The following is a 15255-nucleotide window of genomic DNA, read 5'->3' as shown; positions in this document are numbered from 1 at the left end:
AACTTTGGCCAAGTCAAATTATTGCTACTTTGTGAATCTAAAATAATTATTTTATTGTTGGAAACTGGTGCAATAAAAGGCTTTTATGCCACAATTTTTGATAAAGTTATTAAAAACAAAACCACAAAATGGATCCCTGATGATGGTAGGCGACCAAGAAAACGGAGAGAGAGGATCTAGACAACTTCCTTGATAGGGAAAGATATGGGAAGACTATGGGGAGGCCTTTGCCCAGCAGTGGGACAACACAGGCACAACACATTAAAAAAATCTAGTATGTTTCTAAAAACAATCTACGTTCACGTCAACAGTCGATCAAAATTGTTTTAGTAAATCTACGAAACTAAATAAAAGTAAAAGCCTTTGAAAGGGATGATGTACTTAAGTAAATCTTCATCATTACCACCACACCAATCACGAATTAATCAGCGAGTACTTAAAAAAACGAACATCTATTTTTAACCCTTCCTAGGAATGAACCCTCAAACCTTTCATTAACCGACGAACACTAATGAAGCGATCGCAGTATTTTGGTCATTCATTACTATGCAAGCTATTTTTGCATGCGGATAAATGACAGCGCGTTGTGTCATAGACACGGTAGGCGGATCGCTCCCTGTGATGACCCGACGTCCGACCCCTAGGGCAGCTTGTGTCAACTAGTGATGTGCGCTGATATTACAAGTATCGATACTTTTTTTTACTCGCTTATTTTCTCATAATTTTATTCAGTCTTCGTCGGTATTGCAAAGAAATACCAATTTTTTTACACAATTTCTTTAAATGATTGTATACAATATTCCAACAATTTTCAATTGTGTTTTAATCCGGTACAAAGTCAGAGTTCAAACTGATACAAAGGTTTGAAAGGACATTTGTATTTAGTTTGACTTGCACAATCAGTGCCTGATTGATATCAAGGGTTGATAAAAGAAGTCGTAGTCGGAACATATAATAAACTCAAGGATAAACCAACCCCCTTCTGGCACTCAGTCGAAACGCATAATTGTTCTTGACAGACTGAAGTCGACAAAGTTTCGTCTATCGACGCTTGCCACCTCTAGAGTACGGCAATGCGGACAATTCGGGACGTGGACAAATGTGCCCGGCGACTCGCCGTGACACGTTCATTGAGCTTTCATTTGGGCAATTTTCGACTAAATCCCGGCCAATCGGACACAAGACCCGCCTGACCCAACTGTTCCAGTTGCCAAAATAAATACAAGCCTTTAGAATACTTGAAACTAAGGTTTTAATTACAAACATTTTACATTTTATCTGTACTGAAAAAAAACTTGGCAGTGACATTGTGATATGGTGACTGTCTTACGCTTATTGCGTAAATTGCTTTTCCATTTTTATCCGAAGAGAAAAGATTTTCTTTCTTAGACTTGATATAAAAATAATATGTGTAGTTTGAAAAGACAATATACATATTTAACACCTTGAAAAATGCTTTAAATATAACACTCTATATATTTTAGCTCACAAATTGCACGCTATTTCTCCTACACACGAGACTTTATCAAACATTGGAGGACTCCAACATGATTATAACTTTACGTGCTTCGAATTCGATTCCCAGTTGAAAAGGAATTGTGGTACATCAAAGAAACTCGAACAACGCTTTGATTTTTATATAAAAAAGTGTTCTTGTTATCGCTACAGAATAAATTCCCCCTTTGTCAGTATCATTATGCCACTTTCTTAAGAGATAGGCGGGGAAACGTTAGATAAATTTTATATCATTAAGTTATCAGAGAATTTAGAGCTTCATTTTCTCTGCGTAGATTCTCATCTCTACTTTTTGGATTACATTATATATGGAAAGATTTTCTGAAGATTGGACTATCACTATCTCATAAATAGATCTTAACGTATGTCGTTTATTCTTCAAAATTATGTTATTGGTTTGTTTACGAGTAAATATATAATATACAAACTAAGTAAAATTTATATGTAATATAATACTATAGTTTGTTTAAAATACAATAAATAAAGATAACATCATTCAATATTTAGTACTCACGCTTCACTTCTCTACTTGGAATGAAATAATAAAAGAGACGATCAATGGACGTGGTATTCCATAGAATTAACTTCAACCTCAAGTCAATGCGCAAAGTTTGTAAACATTGCTTTCAACCGCTACTAGTTCTGAAGATCACTAACAAAAGACTGTTTACAGAAGCCATTTGCGCTATAGCTAAAGGTATTATTGCTGTCAATGTAATAGTTTTCCTATCTAAAATCTGATTACCTATAACATTTACTCAATTATCTTTTGGATTTGATATAAAATTTCGAAACAAATTGTAGCAAGCAAGGTGTATGAAAATTAAATTAAATTCAGGAATTATCCGACAAAAGAAATCTGAAAAAATCGTTACTTTTACATTTATGAACGAGTCTTTAGGACTTTTTTATTCAACCAACTCAAACCCAAAATCTCAGTTCAAGCAGGACATTGTTCAAAAACTCAGACAGGTTTTTTTCAAGTCGTCGACAGATCTGACGATTGTCATTTGTTTTAAGTAGGTTACTAACACGGGTTGTTTTGTTTTGATTGATGGTAATATTTTCGTCCAATACTTTTTGTCGTGCAATAAAAAAGTAAACATACGGTTTGCACCACAGTCTACACCTTGTAAGCACGCAATGCGTGTTGGCAAGTTTTTATAATGGCGGAATGCCCTAGATTATATCAATGCGCGGATTAGGAACCTTCAACCAGGTAGAACTCATTTGAATTAGAAAAATAAGTGTAATTTCGACTTTTGATAAATTCGAATTTTGATGTTAAAAAATATTGCATGTTCCTACCAATAAACGAAAAAAGTCTTTGCTTTAGTAGGTATGATTTGACATTGAGGAAGTTTAATTTTCTTGTGTTGATTGTCGTCGCTTTGCTAACTCAAGTTATTAGTTCTTCATAGTTAGCATACAAATACAATTTTACATTTTCAGCTACATCTGCAGTCCACTAACAGTGGTGACTCTGCTAACATTCTAGTGTTTTACCTATTCTGAGTTATCAAACGCATTCAGCTTCTTGCTCCATTGACCTCGTTTCTGTTCTTCCAATTTTAAAGCAGACCAGGGAAAACCAACCCTATTGTTTAGTGAATAAGGTGGGTTTGGCTGCTACGCTAACTTTGCAACACAAAGCCTTTATTGCGTAGTGTCACGTAAGGATCCCAGGTGTGGAATGCTTTTACATGGAAAGCAGAGGATTACTTGACGCTAACTTTAATACCTACAAAAAAGGAAACATTACTAAACGGCCATAACCGTTTTGCACCTTTGCGCAAAAGATACATAGAACTTTCGTACTTAAGTCTATTTCAATAAGAGTGTTTAAGAATTTATGTAGGGGTTTTTTTCCTACAACGTTGCCTCTATTTTTATAAAGCCAGTCAGTGAAACGGCACTGTTACATGCGATTACCACGTTTCTGGGGTTAATTACTTAATTAAATTACTTCCTTAGTTACCCTTTACTGGCCGCTGGGTAAGTACGGAGCATGCAGAATTTGGTAAGTAGAAAAAGACACCTGCTTTTTATGCTTTTACTAATTGCTTGGCTTTCCTTTGGTTTGGGTATGGTCGACTGGTTAGTTTACTTAAGCACGGTAACTCATTGATCTTGCTTAAAATGAGTCTAGGATAGACTGAAATAGCTTTATTTAACTTTAAAATCTACATACATAGTACCTATATCTAAACAGCTGATTTAGGTATGTATCATGTGTCAGATAGAATACCTGACGCTGTTTTCTGCTGGACTCCTATAATGTCGTACGGAAGTCGAATAGACCGAGCAATGAATATAACGACCCACTGACGAAGGTTAGTGTTATTGAATAATGAATTAATATGGGCAAAACACACCATACTATTGTATAATCCACGCCTTGGTCTTCACCAAAAATCAATTGATAAGATTCAAGAAATTATGGTATACTTACTTGCTTCTGCTAACGGCTTCACCCGCGTGTTGTGTTGATAAAAAGTGACCTATGTTAACACATAGGTCACTTTTTATCCAGGGTACCAAATTTCAATCAAATCCGTCCAGCCGTTTTTGCTTGTAAGAATAACAAACATACCTACATCCATACATTCTCACAAACTTTCACATTTATAATATTAGTAGGAATAAGTAGAATTAATAATAGGACTAGTAGGACTAGTAGGAAGTAGAATAGTAGGATAGGATTTTCGCACCATTTGCAAAACGAGATTTCGTTGTTTTAATTTGTCTTTGTCACCCGTCCAATATCGCATTTCAGTGAGCACTGGACCGAGCCAGTGAGTGAGTTTATATCATAGTAACATAAGCCCTGGTTAGCGTGTTTGTCGACTAATTTAATGCACGGTCATGCATCGGTGGTCTAGTCGCAAAGCTTCGTTAGTTCGTAGCCTGCCTCGACGTACTTATGTACCTTTTGTTCTTTGCTCATTGTTGAATTACTTTTACGGCTTTGCTGATTTTTTACGGTTTCCATAAATAGTTGGTGGTGTAATCGTGTGTGTGTTTTTTATTGGATAAAAATGATAGATATTATCTAACTGGAAGGTTGAAATTTCGAGCTATTGCGCGCTATGTAATTTACTCGGACTGTCATCCATCCACATAACAACACTGCTGAATTAGCACGTATCATTTGTTCTTTATGACTTCGACGTTACAATAAGCTCATTTAAATGTTTTCTTCAAGCCTAAAGTACCTAATTTTAGTAAACTTAAAGGTGACCTACTATAATATAATTTCAGGACTGACTGATCATTAAGAAACTTATTTACTAACGATAAAATTAAACAATGAAGCACGAAAACAAAGGGAACATTAATTAATTTTTTCGTACAACAACTTAGTTCAACGACATAATAGAGACTTTTATAATATGAAGCCTCCTTTTTCTTTTGCTGACACTTTTTAATAAGATTCTAATAAATTATGCAAAAGCGGTGCTCCGTGATGCTGCTTCAAGAAAATATTAATATATTTCCGATTTTTACGAAGAAAGGTTGCATTCTAGTACATAAAGAAGTTTGCGTTCGTTTGCATAATCGATTTCTAGAAATAAGTTATGATCAATGAAGACACAAGTAGGACTCTTATTTTATTCGTTGTAGTTGTGCAACTACCAACCTACTAACTAACAACCTGCAGTTTGACCTATTTTATGTGCTTTGCTGAAACATTTTTAGGAAGAAATATCAAAATGAAAATGTAGGTTTTTTTTTACATTTTATTTAGTTATTAGCAATGTTACAGTTACAGCCTTTTTATCTTTTATATTAAAAAAATCTGTCTTGAAATTATCATCAAAAAATGCCCATCGCATTTCTTGTTATCGATTTCGAAGAGAGCCCGTAGAGCGCTGGGAAAGTGGATAAAGCCTAAAAGTTTGTAAAATATCAAATTTAAACCCATCACAAATCATACAAAACCTTAGGCAGTTGTATTGTTTATATTTGCTAAACCCGAATTTTGATATATCCAATCATAATGTGCTGCAACATCGGTGAATACAACATACTCTTTTAGATCACACATATTCAAAGTAGACAGTTTCCCACATTTAGATAGGACTCCCCGAATGAACCAGGTGATACCGTGGTCAGGCTGGGAAGTTCGCACTACCAAACCTCCTCCACTGTCACCGCTACTTACATTGGTGACTGAAAAGACAAGAAGACGTGATTTTTTGAGTACCTGTATGTAGCATATTATTCAAAAAAATTTGGTATTTCAATGTAACTAAATTAAGAAAAATAACCATTTTGACGGATCTTTTGTCAACATCACAGGTAACAGTCAGTCACAGGCCACTCTGGTCAATTCAATCATCCGTTGTATTTACTCTAAGTCACAGAAGGCAATATCGTTGACGGAAGCAAAAATAAACCTTAATCATAACTTGCAGTATGCCTGTACAGACACTTTGAGACATTTAGTAAGCGTACTTACTTGTATTAGGTCCATTTCCAGCGCAAAAAGTGTAATTGTTCAAAAACTCTGAGAGGCGTGAGCACGTTGTATCTCTCTGCACCGTAATTTTAATCGCTCTTAGATCACTGTTGGGTACGTTACGTTCATTCTTGCCAAATCCAACGATCTGGTATAAAACAGACATGTAATTAACTGAATTAGCATTTACACGGGTTTTGTTAAAAGGAATACAAGATTAAAGAGAATGCTTGAATAAGGGTGGGTGGTACCATTTAACTTTATAGTTAACGATAACCACACCTTAACTGTCAAGACTTTGCCCGCCATTGGTCAAATGTGAGATTTGACTTGGTTGGCTATGGTTTGGTTATCATTATAGTTAAATGGTGTCACCCACTCTTTGTAACATCTTCTTACCGTAGCTTCTTTCCCAAACAGTTCAGACTTATTAGTACTAGAAGCCCAAATGCACACAGGTCGTACATAGTCCGTGAATTGTATGTTGTTCACCTTTAGGATAGCAAGATCCGCTGTAGACTGCATAGGCCTGTATTTTTTATGAACTATTATATCCTGAACCTGAAAAAATTACAAGAATTCACACCAACTTCCATGAAAACTTATTGCAATGCTATTGTTATAATATGATTTAAAAAAATCTATTTAGTTACGCGGTTCCTGAAAAACTGCTGATTGTGCTGATATGCGGAAATATGATAGAAACGTTTATGAAGTAGGTACCTAAATAGGATGAGAATGAAGTTATAATTACTTACAGTTAGATTCTGCATAGTATAATACTCGTTGCCTGTTTTGTTAACTTTACTGATGCCAGCCACAACGAGGTAATCCTTAGGTGGAATACCAGGGGCAATACAGTGAGCAGCTAAAGAAATAATCAAAATGTTGTTAGTATTGCTAAGAAAAAATAATCTTACTAGATTTAGCATAACAAGATTCTATGCATTAAAAATGTCAGTCTACTTATGTTTAAAAGCTTCATCTGTCATATTTCTCCTAACTGCCTTTTCACACTGGCAGCTTTTCTGCCCTTCCACCCGAACAAACGGAAAGCTATCGCGCGGTTTTCCAACTCGGAAAATCGGCCTGTCTGAAGGCTCTACCAATATTTCATACCTGTTAATATAGCATTTGTAGACACAATACTACCGCCACATTGGTAAAAAGCAGTGCCATTTAGTTTGACAAAAACAGCCACATGCCAGGGCCAGTCACCAGCCTTTGCTTCAGTTCTTAAGGAAACTATTTCTGCATGTTTGATAGACCTTCTTCCACAAGAATATGCGTTCCCATTGTCGTTTATTTTGGTAGTATTCAAGGATTGTAAAGATTTATTCCTCTGAAATTTCGGAAAGATTATTTGTGTTGCACTTTCAAAAATGATAACCTATTTACCTATATAGTAATTTAACTCAATAAGTATGATAAAATGTCAGTGAATCATTATTATATATCAGTGAATAATCATCATTACGCAGTCAACATGCGGAAAGGTAAAATAAAATAATTAGGTATAGGTAACTAATAAATTCTTTGACTTTGACTATAATTTCAGCAAATAATATGAAATCATAATGCTAGGTTTTACAGTATCCTGTAGATACATATATCATTGCAGAATATATGTATTAACTACTGATAGTGGTTTACTTCAAACCCAAAATCTTGAAGTTTTCTTATTTACATTATTCACTGTTTATTTCAAGAACATTCTTGATGAATTTATTGCTCTTTATTTATTGACATTATAAGCTAAATAATGCTTATTTATATGTGTGTATTCCTTGTATTCCTAATATATACGTACCTTCATACTGCTACAAAGAATTTCATTATTCAATGTCAAGTTGTGAACTTGTGGTACATTGCTTGCATTTTTAGAACTTATGAACACGTTAAATGTATACAACTTCGGTATTGGAGGCTTAGAGTGTAACTCTAAGGTTTTTTTATTAGACTTCAGTGATATACTGAGATTGTTAAAAATCTGAAAAACAAACGAATGTATTTATTAGATACTACAATGCAGCATAGGTATGTGGATAGATAAAAATAAAGTATAAATACTCATACTTACCGGAGTAATAGTAACTTCTTTTCAAAATATATCTTTAAAATACCTCTTTTAAGTTAGGGTATAGCCCAAAGTTCAAGTTTCCAATCCACTTACTTGCATTGATTCGCTCAAAATGTATGAATGCCAAATCACAGGGATGGTAACTCGTCAAAACCGTTTCATTTTTAGACAATGATACACAATTAACCCCCCAAACACTTGCTAAGGTACAAACTAAAACTAAAAATGTCTTACCCATTTTATTTCTAAACCAAAACAGTGTTCACCTGTAAGAGTGTAAACACATACTAAAGTATTATTGAAATGCAAATTAAATACTCGTAGTGAATATTTATTTCGTAATTTGTAAACAGTCTGCTGTATAATGATGCCTACTGAATCGAGGTAAACAATTATGAAAACCTAGTGTCCTGCATTGTAGGACTAAGACATCTGTGGTTTATGGAAGATCACACATGCAAAAATGCGTATTTGTACCTGTACAGTTGTACACTGAAAAGTTGCATTGTATTTGTAAGTTAATTATTTTTTCAAATTTATTACATAGAGTTTAGGTTATTGTTTACCTGTTAAATTATTATTATTTGCATTATCGCCCTATGTTCTAAAATTACGCGATTGAAACTACAAATTATCTAGCCGTTACTTAAATTCTTTATTAGATTTTTTGTATAAGGTGTACCAAGCTTCTAAACACTACGTCCTTTTAGTAAAAAAATACATGGCTTTTAAATAAACTGGATGGCAGATTTTGTTTATGAATAAAAATACCTTCGTATACGAAGTATATAAATTGAATTCAATTCATATTTGGATTTATAAATCGAAATTACTTTAGTTACAAAAACATTATGACCTAATTAAAATACAAATAGGTACAGACATACTATTTTTATTCAAATACCTCATAAAATATTTATAAAAATAATGAACATCTGTTTTGCCTACTAACCGTAGTGAGTGATACAGACAATAACCTACTTTTTAATAATGTGTATTGTGTTCGGATTATTCATTATTACATAAAGTGTTCTACTTTATATTCATTTACAAAGCGTGTGAACCAATACTTTTCAAATAATAATTATTGTTTTAATAATGTACATTTCAGACTACATATTTTATTTGTCATACACAAACAAACTTACTTGCTTTTTTATAAGCCATAAAATAAGGATTGAATTCTTATTTTTACAAAGTACCCAATTCTTCAAAATTAAATCTATGACCCAGGATTTTTTTGTTTATTCAGAATAATAATTATCAAATTAGGCTCCTGTAACTTAAAATAAAATGAATCATTCTGTATACCTGACCGTTTAACTTATGTTTCAATGATTATGTTCGCAATATCAATACGTAGTATATACATTAAAGAAACAAATTGTTTTATTGTTCTAGTAAATGATAAGCATTTTGCCTTGGTTACATCCTGGACATGCATCCTGGGAGGACATTTTGCTATAACCTGTCTTTTCATAGATAATGGTTTAGCCATTTTACCGTAAAACTGTGATAACCTTAAGAGTTACTGATCTTTGCGTCAGTTTCATTCATCAAATACTATTGTTACAAATGAAATATTATCATAATAATAGCATACAGTTAGGAATGTCGGTTCATTTATTTTAATAAGGATTGAAAAGTACAAAAGCTACTGAGAAGTATTTTATTATCTCACGTATGAAATAAAATGCCAAATAATTAAATTCAATACTTTATTCACATATTTTTTTCTTATTGGACATAATCTTAAATAACTATAAAGTATATACCTAGCAGTCTATATCATTACACAAGTACATCTTGTGACTATTTTAAACTAAACCATTATTTTAACTCTAATAATACCAAAGCTTATTAGCTCACTTCTTAACTAAGCAAACTAATTTCTAATGTGTGGCTAAGTCTTTAAAGCATATAATATCTATCCAACGTACGAAACATTTATGCAGTCACAAGACTCGGGTTTAGCAATCCAGCATTTTGGGTGATCCAGCCATAATGTGCTGCCACATCAGTGAATACCACATACGCTTGCGGATCGCAAGTTGTGTTTGCAACTTGTGATGAAGTAGTAGCTGAAGTTCCACATTTAGAAAGGACTCCTCGAATGAACCAGGTATTGGTGTGATCAGGCTGAGGAACGCGCACTAACAGACCTCCCCCGCTGTCGCCGTTACGGACGTTGGTTACTGAAAAGAGAATAAATACCTATGTGATTTTGTTCGATTTAAATTAGGAACTTTTCGACTACAGAAAAAGAAAATTGATAATTAATTAATTGATTTCCGATAAATAGTAGGTACGACCAACGAGGTCATTTTTTATGACATTTGAAATCAATGTACTCCTAATATACACTTTAGCTAGTAACAGGTAGCCACACCGTTTGTCACGAGCCACTGGTCAATTTAATCTTCCTTAGTACTATAAGACAAAGCTCATCCATTAGAAGTGGTTCCGGTATGTTCCAGTTGTATTTCTAAGGGTTTACTAAGACTTAGGATAGGTAGGCATGCTTTCTAACTACAGAGAGCAGATAACTTATTAAATCTGGAAGTTCACACTAAACTTATTTAGAAGTTTATAATAAAGGATGGTAACATTAGTTTTTTTATTATTTTTTATTAATGTAATAATAATAAAATTTCGGGACACCTTTTGGCACACGGTCGGTTAGCCCGATGCTAAGTTATTAATTAACTTGTGTTAACGGTGCTAATACAACTGATAAACCACATGCAGTTACATATTTATAAATACATATTACCACGGCCAACAAGCATGCTCATCACACAAATGTCGACCGAGCCGGGAATCGAACCCGGGACCTCAGGTTCGGCAGTTGATCATTGCACCAATTGTAGGTACTTACTACTGTTAGGTCCATTTCCAGCGCAGAAAGTAGATTTGTTCAATAACCTTGAAAGATATTTACACGTCGTATCTTTTTGAACTATCATGGTAATCGCTCTCAGGTGATTGTGGGGTACACCGTCTTCATTCTCACCAAATCCTACAATCTGAATAAAAAAATCATTTATTCAAACTTGGCTACAAAACAGCACTTTACGAACGTCAAAAATGATAGACAGCAACCAAAACGCCCACCCTTCAACACTTCCTATGTGTTTTTGCTGTGAAGAAGTGGCGCAACAAATACCCTCCCCAGCAATGAAAGTAATGAAAACACACATTTAAAATTTTACAAGTACATTCATTTTCAAAACTACATATAACGTTCCTATTTAGTGCATGTGTACAAATGAAAGAGTACGTTTCTTACTATAGTTTCCATCCCAAACAGTTCACTCTTGTCGTGACTAGGACCCCAAATGCAAACAGGTTGTATATGGACAGTGAATTCTATTTTCTCTACTTTGATGATAGCCAAATCTGCTGTAGAAAACTCTCTCTTATATTTTGGATGTTTTATAATTTGCTGTACCTGAAAATCAATAAATATAAGTACAAGCAAGATCCATGCGTACGAGTTTGATCGGGATCATAAGCCTAGGTATATAAAAATGTATGATATAATTAGCAAACGCATTGCAACGATAACCTATCTGATCGGTGGACGGACGACTTTCATTGGTGGACCTATTAAAAGGATTGTTACTTACTTGTAAAGACTTCATATCAAAATCATTTTCAGTAGTATTAGCATAACTACTGATGCCAGCAACTACGAAGTAATCCTTAGTTGGAATATCATCAAAAATACAGTGCCCAGCTAAAAAAAAATATTGCAATATTACTTTTTTTACCGAAAAAATACATACACAATGTAAATCGAGTCAAGCATGTATGTAAAATACCAGTTATCCCAATAATTAATTTCATTTGACGTGATAAATTAAATCCATATTTTGTATACCTGTTAAGACAGCAGTTGTAGACACAATACTACCGCCACATTGATAGTGAAATGTGTCATTTTCGTAAAATATAGCGACATGCCAAGGCCAGTCACCGGCTTGGGCTTCAGTCCTCAAGGAAAGGTGTTCTGCATGGTGAATTGATTTTTTACCACAGGAATGAGCGTAATGCTTGCCGTTGAATAATTTTTTAACGTTCAGCGATTCTATTGATTGTTTTCTCTGAAATTTTTAAACTTATTGATTAAACGAATGAAGACTAATTACTGTTTTTCCATTATTTAGATTAAATCAGATAGGACCCGTGCATTTCTGTTTGAAGTTACACTGTTGTTCTATCGTTCTCTTTAATATACTCATAATAAAGTAAAGATACCTAACTTAAACGTACCTTTAAACTACTGCAGAGTATTTCATTATTCAATGTTAAATTGTGGACTTTTGGGACACCTTTTTCATCAGCTTTTTGAGAACCAGTAAATACATTAAATGTATATGTTTTTGGTATTGGACGCTTAGAATGCAACACAAAGCTCTGCTTGCCATATTCCAGTGAAACACTGGGAAAATTCAATATCTGAAAACAATACCAACAGTATTAAATAGGTACGTGATTCTGTTAAGATTAAATTAGTGATAAGAAATTACATGTGTTGGTGAAATATAGTATTTTTTTTTTTAATAAGTTGTTACACTTACCGGACTTATAGTAACTTCTTTTTCAAAATAAATCTCCATCAATACCTCTTTTAAATCCGGGTATAGTGAAAAGTGCAATAATCCCTGCCAGTTACTTTCATTTATTCTTACAAAATTTATGAAAGCCAAATCACAGGGAAGGTAGCTTACTAAAACGGATTCATTTTTAGTCACTGATATAGAATTAGCTCCCCAAACACTCGCAAAGATACAAAATAAAAATAAGATTCTGCTCATTTTTTTGAACTCAAAATTCTGTTGACTACAAAAAAATATGCATAGAAGAAACACTGATAGATAGTAATTAATTCGCTTATTAAATACGGAAGAAAGACTGCTGTAAATGTTACTGAGCTCAGCTGAATGGTTCCGAATAGTAATTTCCCGGCTTATAAGAGCGCCTACTTATGAGTCATGGACACACAAACATGCAAATATCTGTATTCTAATATCTACAGGTACACACACTAGTTGCATTTTCGTCACAAATTAGGTCATAGAGGTATATATACCTACTTTCTTTAATTAGTCACAAAGTATGCAGGTGTCCTATGTTATTAATCACCGCTTAAGGACATTAACGTAAAATCTTTACTGTTTAACTTAAAACCGCACAATTAAGGATTAATTTTCTATAAAATAATTAATTATTATCTATACATACATGCAAACCTTCACGTTTGTAATAATAGTAGGTCAATAATCATTGACAATACCATATTTAACCATATTAAAAAAAATCTAAAATATAAACTGATTTATATTGATTTCCGACACTTACGCGAATATTAGACGTTTAAATAAAACTACTTTTACGCATTTTATCGCGGTTATAACGGTCAGTCTGCCCGTGACCATGGATGCTGTAAAGGATCCGAAACGTCGGCATTAAATAACATTAATATAACCGCGATAAAATCCGAAAAAGTAATTTTATTTAAATAAACTGATATAAATAATATGAGTATCACAATTTTCCAAATATTTTCATCTGGAATATGAAATAATATATCTAAGAGTTTATTACAAACAAAGATTTAACTTCAGAAGGAGTGAATGGTTTTAAAATTATTATAGAGAACAAACAATAAACAGCTGTTTTGCCTAACCCACTGACACGGTCAATAACCCACTTGACACAAAGATATTACAAATATGTAATCTATTGTATTGCGATTACTCATTATTACATAAATACATATATACGCGACTGTTAGTCACAGTATTGTAACCCTTATTAAGATTAAAGTATATAGGTACCAGAAGGAGTAGTTTTTTTAAATCTTCTTCAATTTAAGAGCCCAGCTCTTGTCGGTGCAGCTCCTTCCATTTACGCCTATCTAACCCCAATTTTTTTAATTACTAAAACATAATTATTTTAAGAGGTGAATTTTGCAAAGTTATCTTATGGAAAATTATTCTGACGTATGTAGGTACATACATCACTCTTACGTACAAGTAGGTATATTATGTTACCTATACAAGCCAAAAGTCACGTAAGCAAATTACGTGTCGTCTGTAGGTATATCAAAATTACATACCTACGTTCCTTCCTACCTATATAAAATTTTATTTCAATAATTCTATTGATCTTTTTTCTACATTAAAAGCAAATAGCTTTATTCAAACTTCATGATACTGATTTTAAACATAAAATAACAAAGGACTACCATCTGAAACTTAGGGAGGGTTCGTCAAAGCATACCAACCGTTCCAAAATGGGGGCTAAATTAACACAATACTTTTAAGGGTAACAAATATGCATGAAATTCGCTTTCATAAAGCTTTTGACAAACCTATGATATGTGTGCAATTGCCTCTTATTTTTGCCTTTCATAACTATTAGGTATATATATCAAAGATATATGCTAAAATATTCTATTCGCTTCCCACATGAATTCCTAAAATACCTAAAGTCTAACACTAATGTCAACGCAAACGGCGTACATTTCAGTAGCTGGTCTTTTCAATTAAAAAAACAAACTACATAAACGACATAGATGCCAACAAAATCGGAAGCAGAAACAGTATTGAAAGAAAAGCATTTCGTTTTTATTTCTTTGAAAAGATAATGTTTTCCACAATATAAGTCTGTTGCGCTCCGCATAATTTCTTTAGCGCTATTCAGTATCAAAGCGAATACACGGCCCGTGAAATTGTGCAGCAAAAAACTATTGTTTGCATACCATTGTTTTCTTTTCATGCAAATGATACACAATGTTATGGTCGTCCCGATTGTGAAAGGAATACCAGGATGTCTAAAGAGTAGGATGTCTGGGATTATCAAAATGTAGGTCAAAATTAGGGTACGAGTATCGAATATACATTGCCCTTGTTTAAGTAATACAGTTGAGAAGCAACTTCATAAGGTGTGAACAAAATTTGCTAAGATTCTGAGTTATAGTGACATATCATACCTATCTCTGTTCACCACAAAGTAATTGCAGATTTTCTGTCTCAAGGTTAACTTTGGTCTACAAAAAACAAGTCATAACACTTATGACTCGTCTGGAGTCGAAAGCTATTTATTTATTCATTGAATCGTTAACGAAAGGCGTTCAAGTGGAAACGTATGTCATCGCTTGCATTGTGTGGCACTCAATTATTGATTCAAT

At 33.5% G+C, this 15255-nt stretch overlaps 2 protein-coding genes across 2 annotated transcripts; both read right to left on the bottom strand.

Annotated features, from left to right (window-relative positions):
- Positions 1-5372: 5372 nt before the first annotated feature.
- On the bottom strand, positions 5373-8247 carry LOC110373670 (transmembrane protease serine 11D). The gene is made up of 7 exons (XM_021331007.3): positions 8058-8247; positions 7788-7967; positions 7097-7319; positions 6736-6845; positions 6377-6538; positions 5978-6125; positions 5373-5688 (listed from the first exon to the last, which is right to left on the bottom strand). Exons 2-7 carry the CDS (start codon positions 7791-7793, stop codon positions 5459-5461), a joined length of 879 nt encoding a protein of 292 aa, XP_021186682.3. The 5' UTR covers positions 7794-7967; positions 8058-8247; the 3' UTR covers positions 5373-5458.
- A 1532-nt stretch (positions 8248-9779) lies between these two features.
- Positions 9780-12929, bottom strand: LOC110373680 (chymotrypsin-C). The gene is made up of 7 exons (XM_021331014.3): positions 12641-12929; positions 12333-12518; positions 11941-12163; positions 11687-11796; positions 11347-11508; positions 10936-11083; positions 9780-10252 (listed from the first exon to the last, which is right to left on the bottom strand). The coding sequence occupies exons 1-7, from the start codon at positions 12875-12877 to the stop codon at positions 10005-10007; spliced, it is 1314 nt and encodes a 437-aa protein (XP_021186689.3). The 5' UTR covers positions 12878-12929; the 3' UTR covers positions 9780-10004.
- Positions 12930-15255: the final 2326 nt, after the last annotated feature.

The sequence above is a fragment of the Helicoverpa armigera genome, chromosome 12, assembly GCF_030705265.1.
Source record: "Helicoverpa armigera isolate CAAS_96S chromosome 12, ASM3070526v1, whole genome shotgun sequence".
NCBI lineage: Eukaryota > Metazoa > Arthropoda > Insecta > Lepidoptera > Noctuidae > Helicoverpa > Helicoverpa armigera.
This window is presented reverse-complemented; position numbering and strand designations above follow the sequence as displayed.